Source organism: Talaromyces rugulosus, chromosome VI (assembly GCF_013368755.1).
Source record: "Talaromyces rugulosus chromosome VI, complete sequence".
Taxonomy (NCBI): domain Eukaryota; kingdom Fungi; phylum Ascomycota; class Eurotiomycetes; order Eurotiales; family Trichocomaceae; genus Talaromyces; species Talaromyces rugulosus.
In genome coordinates, this window is record NC_049566.1 from 2,392,656 (window position 1) to 2,414,539 (window position 21,884).

The following is a 21,884-nucleotide window of genomic DNA, read 5'->3' on the forward strand; positions in this document are numbered from 1 at the left end:
TTCGGAGGCCATCTTGCAGGAGTCAAGTTTAGACTAACCCCATTTGTTCAAGGTAGGGTTACCGTACTGTATAATTTAAAGTGATTGGTTGCTTCAACATCTACTGAACCAGTGCAGCGGCGGTTCGGAACCTCCGAAGATCCCCGCCCCCAGTCAACATTGAAGGTACATATACATGTAGCTACTACGGACCTACTTGTAGTTACAAATTTGCCGCTTTGTTTTCATCTTTCAACTACCAGCGCATAACCTCGCATTTCACTTCTTCAGCTCCCATGGCGATCACAGTCAAGTGCCAAAAGCTCCTAGATGCCGAAATCCTTCAGCGGTCGTCACAGGTAGTCTCGGTTGTAGGCAATCGAGCATACATCTTCGGAGGAGAGCTACGGCCTCGTGAGCCCCGGGATAATGGCGTGCACGCTGTACCTTTGGATGATGGTAAGCCGCAAGCTCAATACGGGGAGAACAATGTTAACCACTGGCTGACCTTCAATAGCAACTGCCTCGATAAATACACAGCCTCCAGCATCTTTGTCCCCCTCCGCTAGAGTTGGAACAGCATCCGCAACTCTTAATGACAAAATCTACCTATTTTCCGGTCGCGGAGGCGTCGCAATGGCTCCGATCGAAGAGCAAGGCGCAGTCTGGGAATATGACCCGAAAACGCACACTTGGTTTCTGATTCAACCTTCTACAACCAAGTCGGCCGCAGTCCCAGCGGCTCGCAGCTATCATTGTATGGCCAGCGACGGTAAAGATACACTCTACCTCCACGCAGGATGCCCGGAATCAGGTCGACTTTCAGACCTCTGGGCCTTCAATGTCCCTCGCAAGGAATGGACTGAGCTTGCACCTGCCTTCGATCCACCTCGTGGTGGCACATCGATTGCATTCGCAGATGGGAAATTGTATCGTATGAATGGCTTCGACGGAAAAACCGAACAGGGCGGAAACCTGGACATCTACACTCCAGAGACTAATTCTTGGGACACGCATATTTATGTCCCCGATGGGACTCATGGCCCGGCCCCACGGAGTGTCGGCGTGTTACTGCCTGTTTCCATCAGTGGCCGACCTTATCTTGTTACCCTGTTCGGAGAGCGAGATCCTAGTTCATTAGGCCACCAGGGTGCAGGAAAGATGTTGAGTGATGTATGGAGCTTTGATATTGAGAATAAGAAGTGGGAACATGTGAATCTGCATGGTGGTCAAGTTCCAGTTGCCAGAGGTTGGTTCGATGCTGATGTCGCGGCCGCAAATGCCATTATTGTTCATGGTGGGTTGGGAGAGTCGAATAATCGGCTTGGGGACATCTGGAGACTCGAGTTTGCGTAGATTCGAGCTGAAATTGTCTTGTTAGGTGCGCAGAGGATGAGGTCAAAATTTTTATTCTATTTTTCATCAAATCCATATAGCTGAAAAATCTAAATATTTTGCTTTCCCTTACAAATTTTAACTAAACATCCATCGCTCTATATAACCTTACACTATTCGCTATATGTCCAACCCTTATACTTTCGAGCCTATTCAAGACGAAGTTTAGCATGTTCTAGCTACAATTAAGGTCCTCTTGCAGCCCGCCAATGCCCATATTGCGAGAGAGCAAGATATCTTTTGAATAGAAAGTTAGAGAGATATTAGTTCAAGTGCGAATATCTGAAAAGTTAGAAACTGGTAAAATGACTTCAGAGTTTCTGCCACTCCACTATGTAATGGGATGGATTTATCACAAATATTAGAATGAATTAGTCGTAAACACACAGACATTAGGCTTTTAAAGTTGACTTGAATTTCTTGGACTATATCAATTGGTCGGTTACGATTTTTTTTTTAAAAAAAATAGCGGTCGACATACGTATAGAAGTGCGCGGTAAATCTTTCAACAGGTTCTTCAGCATCTAATATATGTTGTCCTATAAAGACTGCTGGGTAAGCTCACTTTGTTCATCAACAAAAGGAGAGTTGATACCAATCGATGAGTAATTGATGCGTAAGCGGACTAGGCAGCACAGCATGCTATGATGCGCCAACCGCTTAACTCGTCGTGTCTACCACATAATGAGAGAACTTCATCAAGACCAAAAAAAAGAAAGAAAGAAACCCGGAACGGCGTATTCTTGTGATCAGGCAGATTAAGCGCGTCATGGAAACTGCTGCCTGTGTAGGGAGAGGGTACTTAGCCGCACCTTTCCCCTTGACCTTCCGACGAGATCCTTCTTTTCCTTTTACAATAGACTTCCATCACATCAAATACTTCTACCCTCTTTGTGAGATCCTCTACAAGTCTCCGTTCCTTTCATAGGTATCAATCAATGTCCTTGCTGCTTCCTTGCTAACCGGAACCTCTGCCTCATAGTCACTTTTCGGATACACTCGTCACGTTGACGTTCGCTACAACAACTGCGTTTTGCTGTCGTTAAAAAGTAACGGCCTCAACATGTTCTCGCGCATTGAACGAAGCCTTCTCGATCGTGGCCACGTCCGCACAGCCATCACGGTACAGAACGCCGCCAAAGTCACGGCGGCCTTGTGCCCACCATACTGCTTTCTGATACATCGACAAACAGCTTGGGTCAAGAAAATTCTAGAACGGGAGTTTAAAGTCATGGATACAATCCTAGCCGAGGTTGCCGATATCCAAAATGCAGATCGTATCGAGAAACTGCAAAAGCTTAACGGAGAGCTGACACAAAATGAGAAGGAAAGTCTTGAAGAGATCCAGAATCGAATATCAGACCATGAGCATGCATGGTGGCGTTATATTAGTCTTTATTATGATTGGCTATATATAAGACCTAAGGGTGCTTATTCTCGAAAGTGGGATCTCGTTCGCAAAGGATACTTTCCACCCACTCAGGAAGAAGTCCAGAACGCATGCAAGTCCATCGGCGGCTGCTGTGCATATAACTGTGGTTGTTGCTATCGTGACAGAGGCTCATCCAGAATTCCTGGTGTAGTAATGCATTGCGGAAAGCATTGTGTTTGTTGTTCGCAAAGAAGATCGCCAGATTGTCTACGCAGGATAAATCCAAGAGCCGCGCGTGTTATTGTTATTGATTACTATTGTCGTAATAAAATGCAATATTAGGAAACGAATGAAGAAAATCAGTCCTGGTCATGGTATCCTTAATATGTAACTATCTAATTATACAATTTTTTTTTTTCTTCTCCAGGGCAGTCCCCAAGCCCACAAAACGACATTCAAGTATCCAGCGGCTCTTCATTGCTTGCGGGCGGCTGTTTGGTCCCTTTAAACGATCAGTAAGTAATTAAACCCTGGGGGGCACCTGAAGAATAGATACTTACGCCGAGCTCACCTGCGCAGACCACATATACTCCTGGCTGACTCGTTCGCTATAAGAAATCAATAAGCAATAAGATCAGGGAGCCCACCCGAAGAATAAACACATACAGAATCTGGACGACCAGATTAGCGAACAGAACGACGACAACTGCTCCCACAGCGGACCAGATATACTTTGTGAAGAACAGATCCACGCTATCCCAAAAAAATTAGCTTGTTCTCAAACTTATGATTAGATACAGGAGCCCACCCGTGCTGCATGAAGGTCCAGTTCAGGGGCGAGGGCGAAGGCGAAGGACAGGGCGGACAGGGCGACCCCTCGCGAAGCGGATTTTGATTTAGGGTTGCCTCACAGGCACCCAAAAGGAGAAGAAAGGAGAGAAAAAACAGCATTGTTGCTGTTGGTGGTGGTGTTGTTGTTGTTGTCGTTGCTGATGGATCTGCTGCTGCTCACACCAGAGGAAAGAAGAAGAAGAGAAGAGAAGAATAAGAGGAAAATCAGCTTTACCTTTAGGTCACGGGACTATGCCTAAAGGCAAGCGCGCCCCGGAGAATGGCCACGTGCTTTCGCCTCTGTATTTTTGGGTGTAATTTACCGTGTGATACCTGTTTGAGCGTTCGAAGTATGGAAGATACCCATTTAGGCGTTCTAAGCATGAGAAAGCCATTGGGTTCTGACTGGACAGGCTTTTATACGAAAATGTATCATTAATTGGAAGTTGTATAGAAGATCGAGTTAGGGTTTGGTGTTTCGTATGCGCTAGTTCCATTGAGGAAACGCCATCCTGCTGATCTTTCGCCCCTTTTCTCCGATCGAACCATGATTATACGTAGTAGTAGATCAGTTTCAACCGGTTTCGGAAATTCTGCTAATCTTTTGTGCTTCTCATGCAGCCTAGCTTTCACTCTCCACGTGGATAGAGACGGCGTGACTTGACTGAATATTCCCTCGCTTCGTACTAAAAGTAGCTCTTCCGCGGCCAAGCATCTCGACGCCAACGTTCTCTTTGCTCTGAGATCACCCTGTTGCGAATTAACTCAGTATTTTGGGCCGTGAAAATGGCTCGAGCACTCCGACGGCTTGTTTTAGCTGCTCATCCGAAACCACATTTTCCACGCAGCAGAACCTGGAGGCATTATCTTCACACAAGCCCGTATCCGTTGGCCGATCGCAGGGCAATGTCGTCCTCATCCCCAGCTATACCACGCGTGTTCCCTACATCAGGATTCGATATAATTGATGCGGCAGATCCAGTCGAAGAAGAGACCCTACCCTCGTACCGCCCTGAATGGTATTATCCTGTTCGTCTCGGGGAAGTGCTAGATGGTCGATACCAGGTGCTGGCGAAGTTGGGTTACGGCGTCACATCCACCGTGTGGCTTTGTCGCGACTTAGTGTGGGTTTGAGGCTTTTTCCCCCCTCTCTACATTATATGGTAGTAAACACGGGCAATAACAGGCTTTTTCAAGCTGACTTCCTCAAAGTGGTTCGAAATATGTCGCTTTAAAGGTCTTCGTGCGTGGTATCGACAGAACCCACGAGCTTGCTATATACAATCACATAAACTCAGTTGAAACGGATCATATGGGAAAATCTTTCATTCGCCAGTTGCTTGGCCATTTCCATGTCCGAGGGCCCTCCGCCGAGCCACATCTATGTCTCGTTCTTCAACCAGCCGGGATTAGCGTCGACCAATATCTCGGTTTCTTCTCTGAAAAAGTCATGACCCTCCAAGATTTGAAGCCATGTTTGCGACAAGTTTTGGGGGTGTTGGACTTTCTCCATACCGAGGCCCACATTATACATACTGGTGCAGCTCCATTATCAACCTACAACGTATCAACTTTCATGACTAATTCTCCAAGATCTCCAACTGAAGAACCTTTTACTGCCTGCGGGTGACGCGAAAACTTTCTCAGATCTCGAAGAGGCAGAAATAGAAGATCCATCGCCTAGAAAGATCCTGGACAACGGCCGGGAGATATATCTGAGCCAACTGCCCATTCCAGGGAATGGGTTGCCATTGCTGAGCGACTTTGGCGAGGCTCGGTTCGGCAACGAAGTGCATAATGAAGATATCATGCCCAATGCATACAGAGCACCCGAGGTTGTTTTGAAGATGAACTGGGACTACAAAGTTGACGTCTGGAATGTTGCAATCATGGTAACACTATTCCACGACATTCAAATTTCAGACAACACGACTGATCCTTTTTTCTATTCAAGGCTTGGGATATAGTTTGCCGCCGAACGCTGTTCCAAGGCAAAAATAGTGACGGGATTTTCGATGACCGAGTTCACCTGGCGGAGATGGTTGCAATCATGGGCTCTCCTGTTGATTTTGTCCAGAGGAGTAGCGTCGGCTCTGTGTTTTGGGATGACAACGGTATGTTTTCGACTACATAGAAGCAGCAATTTGTGGCTCATTTTGACATGTACGTCCAGGAAAATGGAAAGATCTTGCACCAGTGCCTGAGATAATTCTCGATGTACTCGCAGCTGACATTCAAGGAGACGGCAAGGAGGGATTTTTGGAATTTATGCGAAGAGCACTTAAATGGGCCCCCGAGGATAGGCCGACTGCTAGGGAACTGCTGTTTGATACATGGTTGATGGAAGGGCTGGACCTGCAACGACGTAAATAGAATTAATTTTCGTAACAGTAGATCAATTAATTATAAAATAAAATATCAAAATAATATGGTATACAGTCAAAGGCGGTGTGCTGGGTTTCACGTGACCATATTCTGCCGGAGAAAGTCTGCCCACAACACGAAAGCCAAACCAAACATCATCGCAACCATCACAACCATCGCCAGCCTTTGTCGGGCTCGAGGGCAGCAGCAGCAGCAGCACTTCACCATGGCACTCTCCCTCGGACGCACACCGGGCTTCACGCGGCAAATAAACTGTACCGCAAGCAGAATATACGCCGCCAACAGTTCCAGTTCGCAACAACTCCAGCAGCAACAGCGATGGTTTTCTCAAAGCTTGGCTCCCCAGGCCAAAGGGGTGGAGGAGTTTATGCCGGTCAAGCGACCACTAGAAAAAAGTCTGAAAATCCGGGCCAAGGAATTGTCTATTGATAGTATGCCTACGGACCTGGGCTTGCTTCCGGGCACGTTTATCAGGCCCGAAGGGAAGAATATGCCGTCGATCTTTCGCGAACCGAGAGACAGGCTGCGCATGGAGTGGGTGGGGTTGAAGCAATGGTTTCAGAATGTTGCTGGGTATGTTTCTTTGTTTTAATATTTTCTATGACTATATTAACTCTAGATAGAACGTTTGCGTATCACAAATACTTCTTCCATGGCCTCCCTCTAGAACTCAAGGCTCGACGACAAGAGGCTATGCGACTTCACCAACAGATGTGCACGGAATTCGCGCGGTAGGATTTCTCCTTGTTCTTTCCTTTACAATTTGAGTCAACAAAACTGACAAGTATATATAGCGGTAACCAGGACGCCCTCAAGCAGATTTGCTGCACCGGCCTCGCCAACAATCTCATCCGCCGCAGCCGCGCACGCGGACCAGGCGAAAAAGTCTCGTGGAACCTACTCAAATACAACCGCACCCCGTCGACCTGGTTCACCGGCGTTCACGTGGTCCAGGACCGCTCAACGCAGATACCCGAGGTCCCCGAGTCGGGCGTCCGGCAGGTCATTGTTCGAATCGCCAGTAAACAGAGTACACACACGTACACGGAATATATTGACCAGGCCACGAGACAAAGGACCCTTGTTCCATCGCCGGAGAAGGTGCAGGATTGTACAGAGTACGTTGTGATTCAGAAACTGCGCATCAAGGGTGAAGAGAAACCGTGGCAGGTTTGGGGGTATGCGACGCCGACGACGGTGGACGACCTTGACAGCCCGTTCTTTTCGAGTGAGCTCACGGTCAGAGAGCGGTTGGAGATGATGCAGGATATGGTGCAGGGCAAGCGGTAGTCTTGGTCTTTATACTGGTTGATGTACATTATTGTAAAACAGCATTTCTTGAGCATGCGAATCTACATACTCTTTTTGATCTTGTCCCTACAGAGAATCAAAACTTTGATCTAGCTTGGCTTGTTCATATGTCCATTTGAGACTGAGAACTCAGATGTACAGCCGTCTCATGACAAACTATTAACTAATCTACACAATAGTTACAATTATACAACTCTCAAGGTGGTTATAACTTGGCCTTCCCATCAAACACACCATGCCTCCCAACACCATCCCGAAACCTGGCCGCCCCTTGCACACTCTCGTCCAGAACTACCTTCTTCCCATTCTCAAACTCAAACCCCAGCGCATCCTGCAACCCCTTTGCCTCGTACGCCGCATAATACACACTCTTCCTATCCACATTCATACACTTGTCCGGAAACTTTAGCAACTGTGTTGCGAGCGCCATCGCCTCCTCAACCGCTTTCCCCTTTGAAACAACCCGATTCGCAAGACCCATGCCCAAAGCCTCCTGTGCACTCACCGCTCGCCCCGTCAGAATCATATCCATTGCACGACCCAGCCCGATTATGCGTTGCAGCCGCACCGTGCCGCCATCGATCAAGGGCACGCCGAAACGCCGACAAAACACCCCGAAGACAGCATCTTCCTCGACCACACGCAGGTCCGCGAGCAGACTGAGCTCGAGACCGCCGGCGACTGCGTGGCCCGCCACTGCTGCAATGACGGGTTTGGATAGCATCATGCGTGATGGGCCCATGGGAGCCGGGTTTGAGTTGGTAACAGGCTGCATTGGGTTTGATTTTTCTTCCTTTGATTCAGAAGAGGAATTGGATATCTTGGCGACTTCCTGTAAGTCTGCACCGGCGCAGAAATTGCCCTGAGAGCCGTGCAGGACGCATACTCTTTGCGTCTTGTCGGTGTCAAACGAGATGAATGCGGCGTGCAGTTTGTGAGCGGTTGGACCGTCGACGGCGTTGCGCCGGTGCGGGCGGTTTATGCATATTGTTGTGATTCCGGAGGGCCGTTTTTGGACGAGGACTGAGTTTTCTGGTGGCATTGTGAGGGTGTTATGTTGGTTGTTGTTCTGTTGTTGTTCTGGTTTCATATGGAGATGGAGATGCGGGGACCCCACGCGATAGCTATGCCGAGGCTTTTATTTTACTACAATAACCTTAACCCTATACATTCATCTCATTCAATTTTCCCTTTTTATTTGCTGCAGCTGACAAGGGGGGTGAATATTTCACTTCCTCTCGTCCCCAGAAAGTCGAACGCAGAATACCGGCGATGTTTGTCGTCCCATCAGCTCTCACTATTCTAAAAGTTAGTATGCGTTCTTCTTTCTCTCTCTCTCTTTCTTTTGAGTCTCAATGATTTTTAAAAAAATCTCACTAGGTAATATATGAGCTGTAAGTAGATTGTGAAAAATAACATCCAGGTTGTCGTCTATCTTCGCGTTGAGGATATCCTCTGCCAGAGAATTGCAACTATAACTTGGTAAATGGTCCATGAACGTTAAAAGACCGTCCTGTAGCCAAATTTTAGGGGTGGGGGGGGGGGGGGGAGGGGGAGACACTGTCAGAGTATTTCTTTGCTAATAAGATAAACCACATACTGACTTATCAACCATGGAATAGTATCAAAACAATACATACAAATTGATACCTAGACCGCTATGCCATGATTACTATTACATGTAGAGAAGGGAGAAAAAACATTTATAACTGTGGATTATTTATTATCCTGTGCAAATGCTTCTTGGAAAACCGCGTAGTAATAGTAATAATAGCAGCATCCTTGCTCAAGGTCAACAGCGACTGACTGTCGGAAGATAAGTGCTCGCCATCTCTTACAGCCACCTTCATGCAGGGGAAGATGTCGGCCTGATGAACCTTTTTTGTGCCCGGCCACCGCGTATACAAAAGGGCTAAGTGACATCTGGAGAGTCTGCCAAGTACAAATGATTCTTGGCAATTATAATGATAATCCAACCACCCAAACTCGGTTGGACCGTTGATCATATATAATCTGAACCAATGGATAATTATCCATAATCCCAAACGTCCAAGATCCCGAAGGTCGACACAAGCTGGAGTTCAGGCTCTGTTCCCCACATCACCACCACCGTCGGCCAGTGTTTGGACAGCGACCTGCATTTGGGTGCAGATGCATTAATGATCAACTTAGGTGTCCGATTGACGCGACCGCCACGTCCGCACTGTAGGGGATAAGGAAATCAAAACTGAAATAACGGGCCCGACTGACTGACATTCGTATTCTGGCATTTTGCATTCAGAACTTCTATTTCCTCGCTTATAAAGAACTTCTAGTGCCAGAAACAGCATCATGGATTCGCCAACTCATGTTATCGATCCAGACGGCGAAGTGGTAATAGTCTTGCTGAATGCGGATTCTCCATTCGCAGAAATGAGTGAGGATATGTTTGCCGATGGGTACCCTCGTACGGTTTCAGAACTGGATGGAGAGATAGAATATTCCGAAAACCATATGGATCCTCCGGAACCAATACCGCCGCCAACTGAAGACCTCTCTGTCGCCGAGGAACCTATTCACACCGAAGAGCCTGTTTCCGCTGAGGAGTCTAGTCCCGCCGAATGGCCTGTCGAACAGCTAGTCGGGTCTGGCCTAGTCCCTGAATCATTGGACAGGGCCTGCTTCAGGATCCAAGTCTCCGCAAAGCATTTAATGCTTGCATCCTCTGTTTTCAGAAAATTACTCACCGGTGGTTGGAAAGAAAGCGTCACATATTCGGGAAAGAACCCAACTGAGATTACTGCAGAAGACTGGGACATCGAGGCACTCTTGATTCTCCTTCGTGCTATTCATGGACAACAGTACCAGATACCGCAAAAGCTGACACTTGAGATGCTTGCTAAAGTTGCTGTCCTAGCCGACTACTATAAATGCAAGGAGGCTGTGTACGTTTGGACGACTGCGTGGATTGACGCTCTAGAGAAAGAGCGTCCCGAAACATATTCTCGAGATTTATTTTTGTGGTTATGGATTTCATGGTTTTTCCAGCTCCCTACCCAATTCGAGGAAACAACATCAACTATTATGACATGTAGCAATGGTGTGATCAGCAACTTGGGCCTTCCGATCCCTGATCAAGTTATAGGTAAAGGTAGATCCCTCCAAAAGTTTTTTGTCTCTAATAGGATTATAGGAGTGATGAATAAACGTAGAGAAGAGGTCATCGGTAATTTGATCCATCGACTTCACAAATTACATACGGATTTTTTGAAAGGCTCTCGGGGGTGTGGTTATGAGTGCCGCGCAATCATGTATGGAGCGCTCTCAATGGAAATGCAGTCAAACAATCTGCTCTCACCATGGCCGACGGTTCCTTTTCGCGGTGAAAGTTACAAACAGCTTGCGCAGAAGGTTTTAAATTTCCAATCACCACAGTGGGTAATTTGGACCTCACGTCTTTCGAGATATAGTGATTTTCACTCCTGTTTAGACTCTTCCTTTGCATCCTTTTTTAGCTGGTTGAAAGGGAGTATTGACGGTCTTCATCTGCTTAGCTTTGTTTCATAATGAAAAGGGAAGTTCTCAACATTTTTATGTCACCTAGAGTTATCACTTTGAGTGAAAGAGCTTTTGTCAGCCTATCACGCAGGCATAGATAGGAGCCAAGAGCCAATAAGAACATGGTTAGAGGATTAATAGTGCTTCATATTTCGAGGGAACCCCCCGCCTTTAGTCCTCTCTAAAGGACACCACTGGTCTGCTGGAGGTGACTCTAGTGAGCTTCATCCGCATATTGCAAATGGCTTCCTTATTGGATTTGAAGGAAGGTCTGGCCGGGAGGTTGACTACCTTAGAATGAGGTAAAAACCGGCTAGATAAGCTACAGGAGTAAGTGCAACTACCAGTTGACGCATAAAAGATGGTAAACAATTAATTAACAAGTTGTGAAAGGAGAGGCCACTAGTGTCGTACAGTCCTTTGCGCTAAACAGACTGTATTGTATACGGGAAAGGTCTTGGGAGGTGATCATTTACGAACAAATGCCTATCCTCATGTTGAAAGTTGTCATAAAATCCAAACTCATAAACTCCAACACAGACTTCAAGATCAACAACAAACAAAAAGAGAAAAAAAAGAATAGAAAAACTAGGAGAAGCTCCTCAACCGATGACACGCAGCTTTGTGCCCCCCATAGTACCAATCCCAATCCACACATCCACCAGAGCAATACCAGATCTTCTCGCAGTGCACGCACGACCGCAGCAAAACACCTTCCTCATCCTCTGTACGCGCACAAACAGCACACCACTGAATATCCCTAACCCTCCCATCCATCGGATGCGGGCGCTTCTGCGGCTGTATATGTTCTGTCCACACGGCCACGTCAGTGTCCACACTCGAGGGTCCAAAGGGGGTGGGGAATGGTAGGGTCAATGCAGCGCGGACTGCGTGGCGCGGTGTTAGGCAGGACAAGAGCTGGTCGTTGCCGATGTCGTAGTTTTTGTTGGAGGAGGAGGAGGAGCCAAAAGCATATGCACACGAACAGAATATGCCCGGTTCCATGTTCTCCGTCGACAGCGGGATTCGTTGTACACTGAGATATTCACAGGACGAGGTATGGGACCATGTGCGGCAGCGTTCGACAAAGGCAGGTAGAGTGTGCTTCCACATTAGCAGCTCGTCGTCACTGACAATAATCTGCTTGAAATCGCAAGGCTCCGTGCCATCGAGCCAGGGACGCAGGTACGGGAGACTGTACTTGTTGAGATGTGTCACGGCGCAGTCCAGGACAAGGGTTTTGCTCGAGAGATCCTGACGCATGGCAGATGGGCAGACCAAAAACACCCGGCCTTCTCTGATGTTGCTAATCAGCAACGGAATCGGGCCGTCCTTGTTGTGAATGAACCCGTCGAAGATACGGAAAAGTGAGCTTTTGAAACTGACTCGCACGTCGCAGTTCTCCAAGCGATCGATCATGGGCTGATTGTGGTTAGCTACTTCCTCCTTATATGAAAGTGTCGCCGTGATATGATTATGCACCCATCCAAAATCGTGTTTACGGGACACGTCCAAAACCGGCAGCTTGTCGAGGTTGACATAGTGCAGGTTTTGTAATATTGGCTTCCCCTGATCGAGAAACACCGGAAACAGGCTGTTGGGTTGTTGGAACAGCCATTCCAGTGTTGGCACATAGCACGAGCGCTTCAGCCTGCCGTACACTGGCCGCAGCGAGTCACAGCCGACAAGCCCGCTGGTCACAGGCATGGGAAGGAACAGATCGACATTCCCACTCGGACGACCTCGCCACCCTGGTATCTGCATGATGTGCTGAAAAGCAGAAATGGATATGACTAGGATGGAATCGCCGATTAGCACCGTCCGTGCCGGGATTTCGACAAGGACATCGAGGTCCGGTGAGGCAACGCCCTCTACTGCCAACGTCTTTTCACCGTAGTATGGCTGGAACTGGACAGCAGGGCACCGACCATTGTCGGCGCGTGCAGAAAGTGACGAGAACCACATTGGGCCAGGAATATGCGGCCGATTCTGAGTCAGAAAAATGCTACTCCCACTGAGACTATCGCTAAAGATAATCAGATCCTCGCCGAGCTCTTTGCTCAGCGTCCCCTGTGGATCCCCAAAATCTCGAATAGAAAACGCAGCTTCGAATTGCAGAGATGGGTGCTCGAGAAGTTTCCACGTTGGAATCATCGCCGAGGCAATCAGATCACTGGTGCCCTCCCAGTTTTCGCTGTCCGACTGCACTGTGACGCTATATGTCTCGGTATAGCGTTTCCCAGTAGTGTGGACGCGGCCAAATTCCATCTGCACGCTTTGGAAGCAATCATAGTTGGCATGCGTGCGGTTATTAGGCGTCCGAAGACACACCTGCGCAACAAGACTGGCCAACGAGAAATTGTTCCCCACAAACTCCAGCTTTTCTCGTGGGATTACCATTGTCATGCAAATGGCAGATGGGATATGGTTCCACTGAGACAGCAGTCCCGGCTGCGACTGGTTGATATACGAGATAACCCCGTTATATCGTGGGCTTGTATACACACCCTGCAGATGCATATGCAAGTAAAAATCCTCCTTGTACCGAAAGTCCACGGTACAGTCCTGTCTAACGAGACTAAAAACTTCTTCCACAACCACATCCCAGTTCGAAACCTGCACAGCCTTTCTAATAGCGCCCACAGCAGCCACAAAGCTGGCGCGAGAGTACTGCTGATGTCTGTGGCGTCGTGGGGTCCGGCTTCTTGGATCTTCGTCGCCAAACATTTCGACGTACATCATTGCCATGATCCGTGCGAGCTCAAGGTCGTCCATTCTGAGTTTATTGCCAGCTCCCATGTGCCGCCATTCAATAGCGGAGCGGCAGTATATCGATGATCCGTGAAAGACACTCCTGGGCAGGTCTTGGAGAGCCTGCTCGGGGAAAACAGGCGTATTCCCGTTCTGGGTCCAGTAATGCATGCATCCAAGGCCAAATATCGACGATATGGCTGCAAAATGACCGCCCAGAATGTCGACGCCGCTCTCGGGGCCCAGGCCATCGCGAATAATGGCTGTTTCTACTCGGAGCGTGGATGTGTGGCTTTCCTTGAGCAGGGGAGAAGCAGCAGAAATCAAATTCAGGCAGCCAACGTGGTCGGCCAGATTCGAGGTATCAATCACGTCGAATGCCATGGGATCTGTGTATCTCACATTGTCGAGTACCAACGGCTCAAACCCCCAGGTACTACGGTACCAGCCAGAGTTATGATCATTCCCAAACGAAGAACGGCAGTGCAGGGAATGACAGAGGGCAGTAGCCTCGGCGTTGACCACGCGGATGGTGATGTTGCGAATCTTTTTGCGGAAGGCCTCCGCATACTCTTTGAACTGGGATACGGCAACGTCATAGAGCAGATCAATGTCATCGGACATGGCCGGTTTGAGAGGCGAGTTTTCGGCTAGCGGCGCAAAGACAGTAGACATGTGCATAGACCGATACGGGTCTGTGCCATGGTGCATCACGAGCGAGGGCCGCCGCGTTGCAAACATGGGATTCATATGCACGCAGTCTCCCTTGATGGGAGCCATTGACGGCGGGTCGCTAATTTTCGTAACGCCTCGATGCCAGTAGTATGAATACCGCAGAGCCATGATTTCCGGAGAATACTCTGCCATTGGCGCAAACGCCTTGATTCCGTAGTACGACTTGCCGTTCTGCATGTAGCATGATTGCACCTCCTGCGCCGTGGCAATGGTATGTCGAAGGCTACTTTGTAACTCCAAAAATTCAGTTCCAGTGCCAGGCCCAGTGCTGTATATGTCCCACATGTGCCGACAGTTGTCGAGAGTCTCTGAGTCCATGAATCGAATATACCGTCCACAGTTGCTCGAGTTCCATTTCTCCAGAGATTGGGCAAAATAGCATAGACGCGTGGCGTGCCAGCGGAGGATTTGGAGAGTGTCTTCGTCCAGCATGATGTCGTAGTATATGCTGAAGATCCTTTTTTCAATGCTACTATCGCTTCGAAGCATAATGAGGGTGTATAGCATGATATTACGCGCTAATTCATCTGTTAGAAATGATCTTGCCAATGGAAGCTTAGAATACTAACCGAGAATCTCACACTCGATGTCGCAGCATGTGAAGTCGAGACGGCGATTGTCTGTTTTTGTTGTTGTTTTTGTCAGTTGGCCTGATCGATACAGGAGCGTGTCAACACTTACTCGTGCTCAGGTCTGAGTAAACCGTGAACAGGACGTTTCTAACATCTCCGCAGCCCAACATGAGGATAGAGGCGTCAGCATCAGGGGGAAGTGTTTGTGTCAGGCAAACGGGCGTTGTGGTGCCCACTGGATGGAACCAAGCGACTCTTTGGAGGTGAGCTGGTCCCAGCATGGTGTTTGCTTCTGAAAGATGTCTGTTAGTAAGCTGCAGGAGATTTCACGAGAAAGTCGAAGTCGGCGATGGTTCCAAAAAAGGCTGTCGGGTTATTTCCTGCCACTGATGTGGGATGCAGATCGAGAGTGAAGGCCAAGGTAGCGGGGAGGAAAGCTGTGAAGAAAGCTAGATCGACTCACGATTAAGGGACATTAGTGGCAGATTCAACAGGTCTCGTGATTAGGGAGGACGAGCCAGATGAGCCAGATGAGCAGGATGAGAAGTGATAGAGAAAGTGAGACAGACAGGGGGGAAGATGAAGAAGAAGGTAAAGAAGGAGGAAAAGGAAAAGAGGAAACCAGAGCCAATGTGCAGATGCAAGCGGAGATGCCCTTTGTTTTTGTTGTCGTGTTTGTAGTGTACAAACACTACAAACGCGTGAAGCTGTTTCTGCCTTGGAGCGGTCGTGATATGGCGCCTGACAGGGTTTAGCTAAAACAGATCAAAGCGTTTAGGTGTGAAATTAGTCCAGGTATTGTTTACATATACCATGTTTCCTGTTACAAAGAACCGCTAGGTGCAATTACCTTTCTATCCCCTGTTGACCCATCTGCCACCTCCAGAGCCTGCTGCACCGACCTGATCAGGCTGTCTGTGCTCTCCAATCCAGCGACTACATGAACACTACAACCCGAATTAACCTGATCCCCTCTGAACAAAGTTCCCGAGTCCTCCAGAAAAATACATGTCGGACAATCAATCGAATGAGCTTCAATCTCCATCTTCAACGCCGCATAAAACGCAACTGCACAATCCTGCTCCTCAAAATCGACAACCACCAGACAGCCATACCCAGGGACAAACTTGCTCGTTGGGTCTCTCATGTAGACCTCAAATCCAGGGGTAAATTTTGGGTAATTGACTCGAATTACACTGCTTTTGGTCGCTTTACCTTGCAAAAACGTGGCAATGGCCTCTGCATTTTGGTTAGAGGTAGCTGATCGGCACAGGTAATCACGACTGTTGTACTCCAATTCTACGATATCGCCAGTAAATACCTCGTTATGCCAGTTTCGTTCCATGAGCGGTTTCAAATATCGGTACACAGCGCTGCTTTCGGGGTTCAGTACAAGACTTCCCCCTTGGACGTCTGTATCGCCGCTAAACCCTGCAGCCAGATTTGTAGCGAGCACGTCGGCGATACTCATGAAATCCACATTGGCCAAATTCACAGTTGTTTCGCTGACAACCAGAACAAATCCATACCTGTCTGCGAGTTTCCGAAGGCCCTCAAAAGCAGAGACAGAAGGAAACTCGACGTAGAGAGCTTGCACGCCGTGCTCTGCCGTTTTTTCGGCTTTGCACAGCGCTTCCAGGTTGGTCAGGTCATTTTCGTCACCATTGGCAAAGTGATCGTGTCTCGCACCGTTTATAGCGAGGATATCAAGCAGAGATTTTGACACTCTACCAAAAGCAACTGAGATGTATTCATAATCGTTGAACATGGTGAGATGATTGTGCAGCCTGTACAGAGCAGCTTTCGCCGTAGGAAAGAGGTAAACATCGCTTACGCCAATCGCAGGAACGATTCTGTCTCCAGTCCGAAGCCGCTTGGGCGATATTAGGGTCGATGGTGCCGTCGATGCTGGAACACGCTTGAGCAGCGAGACAATGCGTTCTTTGGTGGTGAGGCTTGGTGGGACTTGAAGCAGATACGTTGGCTTTGATTGCACAATGCCGTATTCCATGGGCAGGTCCCGGAATAGGGAATCTTCAACATGGGAATGCAAACACTCAGCGAGGCGCTGGGAAATGCTCACGCCGGTTACATGTGCATAGTCGATTGCAGCAAGATTGGGGGGCTCGAAAAAGACTCCGTATAGCCGTACGCAGTAGATGTCGATTTGTTTGAAGATCATACCACAATGTTCCCCATGTTTCTCTTGACAGTAGTCTCTCGTGGAAAATTCATTGACTTCGGTCAGGGCGTCTGGGTCGACAAATAGGAGGCCAGAAAAGTGTTTGGGGATAGCCAGTTTCTTGACCAGGGCATCGACCAACTAGTTGAAGCGTTAGATCATACATTAAGTATTATTGATGTTTTCTACTCACTATTTGGACTGCAGATTCTTCCTGGCCGATCAAATGCAGCTTCATATCTGCTGAAGCAGGGTGCACAAGAGCCATGGCGTGTATGAATACCTGGTCCAGAGTTTGACAAAGACATGTTGTGTTTGTTTGTGCGAAAACAAAAAGAACAAAGGCATTGTCCACGGGCGGTCAGCCTTCCACCAAGCATGTACCATAATATACATGTCTCTACATATGTAGAAGACCAAAGGTCTCTTGGACAGTCAATCTATGGTATATCAGTTAATACAATAGTCCATCAAATAATTGATACCAATCAAGAAGTCTTAAGATAGTGTTTTGATAGTCTCCCAGAACCACTGATTTCCTCCATTAATATTTGCACGACCAAGACTTCAAATTACCGATAAGAATATCAAATACAAATAATTTAGGGACCTTTATTGTAGTTAAATATCATTTGGAATGTAGTTGATCAATATCAATCTTATCTTATCTTAGCGCCAACTTTCTCGCCACGATCGCTCCGTTATCCGCAGCTCAACCTCCAGTCCAAAATACTCCATGTACAGCTTCATCTTTAGCTTTATGACAACTATATCATGATTCCCACAGCACGCTGCCTGGCGGCAAGGCCGCCGGGATTTTTCAAGCGAAGCACCGCAGAGCTCGGCCGGCTGACGCGCATCAGTACCTCTCTCATTCACCATCACCATCACCATCATAATCATCGATGCTAACTCGAACGAACAGTAACAAACCTAGAAACCCTCTCCGTCCCCACAAAACCGTACAAACTGCTCGATTTTGAAGACGAATCCACCACCGCCGCATGCAAAACCATGGCCGACCGCGCCGTTGGTGGCTACAGCACCGCCGAGCTGGACTACATCCCGGCATCAGCAACGGAGCCAGCACACACGCGCTTTCACGGTAGCATATCCACCAAGCTGCCCAACAACTGGCGCGTCGAGCGCACGGGCTACGCCGCGTTTCGCAACAGGGATCGTGGGGTTTGGTTGTTTGGCAAGTTGTACTGGGACGTCGATCCGTATGCGTACCTGGCGTTGCGCGTCAAGAGCGACGGGCGCAGGTACATGATCAATATTCAGACAGAGTCGATTGTCAATACGGATATCCATCAACATCGCCTGTATACCAAGCATCATCGGGTAGCCCAACCAGCTGGGGACGACTTTTCGAGTCCGTTGGCAGCCGCCGCCGAGGCTTCTGAGATCTCCGATGTGCAGGATACGATATACCCTGGTGGAATCCCACCGTCGCTATCGGATATTCCGCCAGCTGAGACGATTATCACCGGAACGACTGGAAGCAGCAGCGCCATCACCAGCGGCGGCTCAGGCTGGGAAACGGTGTTTTTGCCGTTCGGAGCGTTTGTGCGCACCAACCATGGCGAGATCATGGAGCCGCAGCATTCGATTATCAAGAATAAGATCAAGTCGGTGGGTATTGGCCTGATTGACCGCATCGAAGGACCGTATGACCTGCGTATACATAGTATCTGGGCGACCAACGGGATGAGCGAGGCAGAAATCGAGGAAGAGAGGCGGATCTGCGGCGAGAATGCGTGCGAGGTTGACCAAGATGTTGCTCTTTCTAATGGGTCACCGAAGAAGAGCTCAGAAAAGGGACAGAGGGAAAATGAGCCAAAAGAAAAAGAGGCAAAAACCAAGACAAAAGGATTGGCGGGGCTCAGGGGAGAGTGGGAGAAATAGTGAATTGAGATTGTAAGAATATTTCCGAGTAGTATAATAATTTTTTGTACAGTGACATGCAAATGTTGTCTTTGTCTCCCTGCTTTTTGTTGTTCGCACATGACTATTTTATCTGCTCCTTCTTCGTCAGTCTCCTACACCGGTCCGCCATAACATTTTGACAAAATCCACCTTTCAACATGTCTCTGTCCACTCTTCAACCGAAGAAAAACACCTCAAACGAGTACGTTCAAAAAGAATACGCCGCAAACGAGACCCTCAGAAACGAAACACTGGCCCATCCTCTACGCCGCCACGTCAAAAGGAGCTATGGCAGGCTGCACATATCGAGATACCCTTACCGCGAGCTCGCCCGCTTCCATCGCCAGCTCCAGCTGCGTCTAATGGAACTATTTGTAGGTAGAGTCTACATCGAAGCATTCCCCGTCGCGATACGCCAGGTCCTCGACGACAACCAGCGGCCCCCGGGCATGATCAGCGGCACATTTCGCGACAGCAGCGTGTTTTTCAAGATTCTCATAGCGTATATCGCAAGTGTCAAGGATGATGCGACAGAGGACAGACTTGTGATGATGAAATCAGTGCCGCGAGATTTACTCAGGGATGCAGACTGGGCAGCGGAGATTGCGCCGCATTGTCGGTTCATGTATCTCGAGGCTCAAAGGCTGCTGTTTCTGCATGTTAATGTGGAAACTAGATATATCGAGTCGTTTGCGAGGGAGCAGCTGCACTATGATGATACTGATGAAGGGGTTGAAGGGCATGCGCTGGGAAGGATAGACGAATTTTTGACTCAGCAGCTTTCGGGGATGAATATCTCGGCGACAGAATACGAGTTTCTTGCCCTGAAGAGCTGCACGACAAATGGTATCTACTCGTCACCATATCTCGAAGAGGACATAAAATCGACACGCAGCTGTGACCGTATGTTCGTGTCTCGACTCAGCACTTCTTCTACTACAAATACTGCAGCTACAGCTACAGATGCCAACGGCAATCCATGGCCTACACTGGTCATCGAGACAGGCCCAGGGTTTTACAACCCTGCCTCCCGCTGGTACATGCACTACGCCGTCGACTGGTGGTTCTCACAAAGCGAGGGCGCCACTAAAATCGTCTTGCTACTGTACTTTGACCACTTTCAGCGAGAAACTATTGTCGAGAAATGGGTGTACGACGCACAACACCTGCCATTCAGAAAGCGTATTGCCCAAACGCTTATCGTGAATTTGTCTTCTGGCAGCAAAAAGGCCAATAACCAGATGACCGAAGTCGCCGGCGATACGCTTGTTCTGGAGCTGGGTGCACTACTTGGCCGAGAAAAGGGTGAAGGGGAGACGGATATTGTTATTGATAAGGAGACACTGGGCGCGTGCGCAGAGGGGTTCTTGATAGACTGGCGCAATCTGGGGCGTGGTAGGGTTGAAGCTTTGGATCGGGACAAGATTCGTCCTCCTGAACTGCCATCTTCTTTTCCTCCTGCGGTGTCGACTTTTTCTCCAGAGTTGACGGATTCTCTTGAAATACCTCAATATCCCCCTTTTACGATGCCGTCTGCAGTTCCTCCGAAAAATCCGTTTCTACCTACTGATTCATCCGACTGAATGAACACTGCTTGTAATGCTATGTTACTATAACGAAAATAATGACTTTCTCCTTTTATTCAAACTAACCCCCCAGCCTTTGTAGTTCTTGCTTCTTCATCTCCTCCTGCGCTCGCAGACGCTCAGGCACAATATACTCTCTCCCACCAACAACCTCCCACCCCTTTAGCCTGTCAACCCCTAGTGCCTGCAGTGTCTTTTTCTCTACTAGGCTATACTTTTTCGGGTCCCTACGATCAAAATTAAACGGCTCCTTAAGGGAAACGGGAGGATTAGTGATGATGCGCGGGATGCGCAGGCTGTTGACAGACGCAGAGTGCACCATGAGCGGGTGCATTAGAATAACGTCGCCGGTGTTGCCAGTCATTTCGTGGAATTCGTGGCATTGCTGGATTAAAGAGTTGTAGAAGCCAGGGCCATCGGCTGGCGCTGTCTGGCCACGGGGGATCATGGCTGGGGATACACCTTCGGGGTGGTCATGCTAAATAGTCAGTTCAGCATTAAAACAAACAACAGAGCGTAGATGATGAGAGGAAAAAAAAAAAAGAACTCACCAAATGTTTCGCCAGCAGCGCAATAGCATCCGGACTCACCACCGTGCCTCCAGCATGCGGCACAATATCCGAAAACAGAGGAATAACAAGTAAACCCTGCTCTCTCGAGTCCAAAAAATGCACAAAAAAGTCGCCATCGACATGCCACCCATACAGCTCCTTTGGAGTTGGCCATGGCTTGCCATCATGTTCTTTACTACCCAAATTCACAATCAGGGCGTCCGACCACGTCGCAGACTCCTCTGCAACACGCTCTTCCCCGCCGAGCAGCTCGCATATACCCGCCCAGGCCTTTGGTGCAAAAGTTTTGACGTGCTCGGTGCGGTGGTGAGGCATGTGGATGCGCTCAGATGTCCAGGTTTCTTTATCGTTGGGCGAGAAGCCCAGGCGCGTCCACATGTCTGCGGTCCATTCTGCGGCTTTTTCGCGTGTGAAGCAGTTGGGCAGCCGCACGAAGCCGTGGGCCAGGAAATGGTCTTTTTCGGCTTGTGTCAGGCTGTACTCGGAGTTTTGCCTGCTTGAACCCATTTTGCGCAACCAGCCCATAATCTATCAGATGTACTTTTGTATTTGATTGTTTGTTGAGAGAATGGAAAAGGTGGTGGTGGTGGTGGTGATAAGGTGAGGTTGAAATAATGTTGACGACCCCACAATTGATCTTCTTACTCATCCGCTATTCAGTACCACTACTATAGTACTACGCATCAAAATATAGAGTTAATTATACATATATAATATCGGGGGAGATAGAGGTTGCCTATCCCAATC

At 48.5% G+C, this 21,884-nt stretch overlaps 11 protein-coding genes across 11 annotated transcripts; 6 read left to right on the forward strand and 5 right to left on the reverse strand.

The window, feature by feature from the left end:
• Positions 1 to 275: 275 nt before the first annotated feature.
• On the forward strand, positions 276 to 1,335 carry TRUGW13939_11201 (uncharacterized protein; the record flags this gene model as incomplete). The annotated part of the gene is made up of 2 exons (XM_035494309.1): positions 276 to 438; positions 497 to 1,335. 2 exons carry the CDS (start codon positions 276 to 278, stop codon positions 1,333 to 1,335), a joined length of 1,002 nt encoding a protein of 333 aa, XP_035350202.1.
• Positions 1,336 to 2,437: 1,102 nt separating this feature from the next.
• TRUGW13939_11202 (uncharacterized protein) lies at positions 2,438 to 2,957 on the forward strand (the record flags this gene model as incomplete). The annotated part of the gene is made up of 2 exons (XM_035494310.1): positions 2,438 to 2,751; positions 2,819 to 2,957. 2 exons carry the CDS (start codon positions 2,438 to 2,440, stop codon positions 2,955 to 2,957), a joined length of 453 nt encoding a protein of 150 aa, XP_035350203.1.
• Positions 2,958 to 3,220: 263 nt separating this feature from the next.
• On the reverse strand, positions 3,221 to 3,697 carry TRUGW13939_11203 (uncharacterized protein; the record flags this gene model as incomplete). The annotated part of the gene is made up of 4 exons (XM_035494311.1): positions 3,221 to 3,248; positions 3,307 to 3,354; positions 3,413 to 3,499; positions 3,555 to 3,697. 4 exons carry the CDS (start codon positions 3,695 to 3,697, stop codon positions 3,221 to 3,223), a joined length of 306 nt encoding a protein of 101 aa, XP_035350204.1.
• A 786-nt stretch (positions 3,698 to 4,483) lies between these two features.
• Positions 4,484 to 7,252, forward strand: TRUGW13939_11204 (uncharacterized protein; the record flags this gene model as incomplete). Its single annotated transcript, XM_035494312.1, has 8 exons — positions 4,484 to 4,705; positions 4,815 to 5,115; positions 5,171 to 5,469; positions 5,532 to 5,691; positions 5,751 to 5,913; positions 6,017 to 6,535; positions 6,586 to 6,693; positions 6,757 to 7,252. The coding sequence occupies 8 exons, from the start codon at positions 4,484 to 4,486 to the stop codon at positions 7,250 to 7,252; spliced, it is 2,268 nt and encodes a 755-aa protein (XP_035350205.1).
• A 226-nt stretch (positions 7,253 to 7,478) lies between these two features.
• TRUGW13939_11205 (uncharacterized protein) lies at positions 7,479 to 8,315 on the reverse strand (the record flags this gene model as incomplete). The annotated part of the gene is made up of 1 exon (XM_035494313.1): positions 7,479 to 8,315. The coding sequence occupies one exon, from the start codon at positions 8,313 to 8,315 to the stop codon at positions 7,479 to 7,481; it is 837 nt and encodes a 278-aa protein (XP_035350206.1).
• Positions 8,316 to 9,604: 1,289 nt separating this feature from the next.
• TRUGW13939_11206 (uncharacterized protein) lies at positions 9,605 to 10,451 on the forward strand (the record flags this gene model as incomplete). Its single annotated transcript, XM_035494314.1, has 2 exons — positions 9,605 to 10,390; positions 10,446 to 10,451. 2 exons carry the CDS (start codon positions 9,605 to 9,607, stop codon positions 10,449 to 10,451), a joined length of 792 nt encoding a protein of 263 aa, XP_035350207.1.
• A 947-nt stretch (positions 10,452 to 11,398) lies between these two features.
• TRUGW13939_11207 (uncharacterized protein) lies at positions 11,399 to 15,149 on the reverse strand (the record flags this gene model as incomplete). Its single annotated transcript, XM_035494315.1, has 3 exons — positions 11,399 to 14,814; positions 14,866 to 14,916; positions 14,978 to 15,149. 3 exons carry the CDS (start codon positions 15,147 to 15,149, stop codon positions 11,399 to 11,401), a joined length of 3,639 nt encoding a protein of 1,212 aa, XP_035350208.1.
• Positions 15,150 to 15,691: 542 nt separating this feature from the next.
• On the reverse strand, positions 15,692 to 17,318 carry TRUGW13939_11208 (uncharacterized protein; the record flags this gene model as incomplete). The annotated part of the gene is made up of 2 exons (XM_035494316.1): positions 15,692 to 17,191; positions 17,244 to 17,318. 2 exons carry the CDS (start codon positions 17,316 to 17,318, stop codon positions 15,692 to 15,694), a joined length of 1,575 nt encoding a protein of 524 aa, XP_035350209.1.
• Positions 17,319 to 17,824: 506 nt separating this feature from the next.
• TRUGW13939_11209 (uncharacterized protein) lies at positions 17,825 to 18,958 on the forward strand (the record flags this gene model as incomplete). Its single annotated transcript, XM_035494317.1, has 2 exons — positions 17,825 to 17,912; positions 17,976 to 18,958. The coding sequence occupies 2 exons, from the start codon at positions 17,825 to 17,827 to the stop codon at positions 18,956 to 18,958; spliced, it is 1,071 nt and encodes a 356-aa protein (XP_035350210.1).
• A 179-nt stretch (positions 18,959 to 19,137) lies between these two features.
• On the forward strand, positions 19,138 to 20,562 carry TRUGW13939_11210 (uncharacterized protein; the record flags this gene model as incomplete). The annotated part of the gene is made up of 1 exon (XM_035494318.1): positions 19,138 to 20,562. One exon carries the CDS (start codon positions 19,138 to 19,140, stop codon positions 20,560 to 20,562), a length of 1,425 nt encoding a protein of 474 aa, XP_035350211.1.
• A 70-nt stretch (positions 20,563 to 20,632) lies between these two features.
• On the reverse strand, positions 20,633 to 21,662 carry TRUGW13939_11211 (uncharacterized protein; the record flags this gene model as incomplete). Its single annotated transcript, XM_035494319.1, has 2 exons — positions 20,633 to 21,043; positions 21,117 to 21,662. Coding segments are annotated over 2 exons (957 nt in total), but the record flags the coding sequence as incomplete, so codon positions are not given.
• Positions 21,663 to 21,884: the final 222 nt, after the last annotated feature.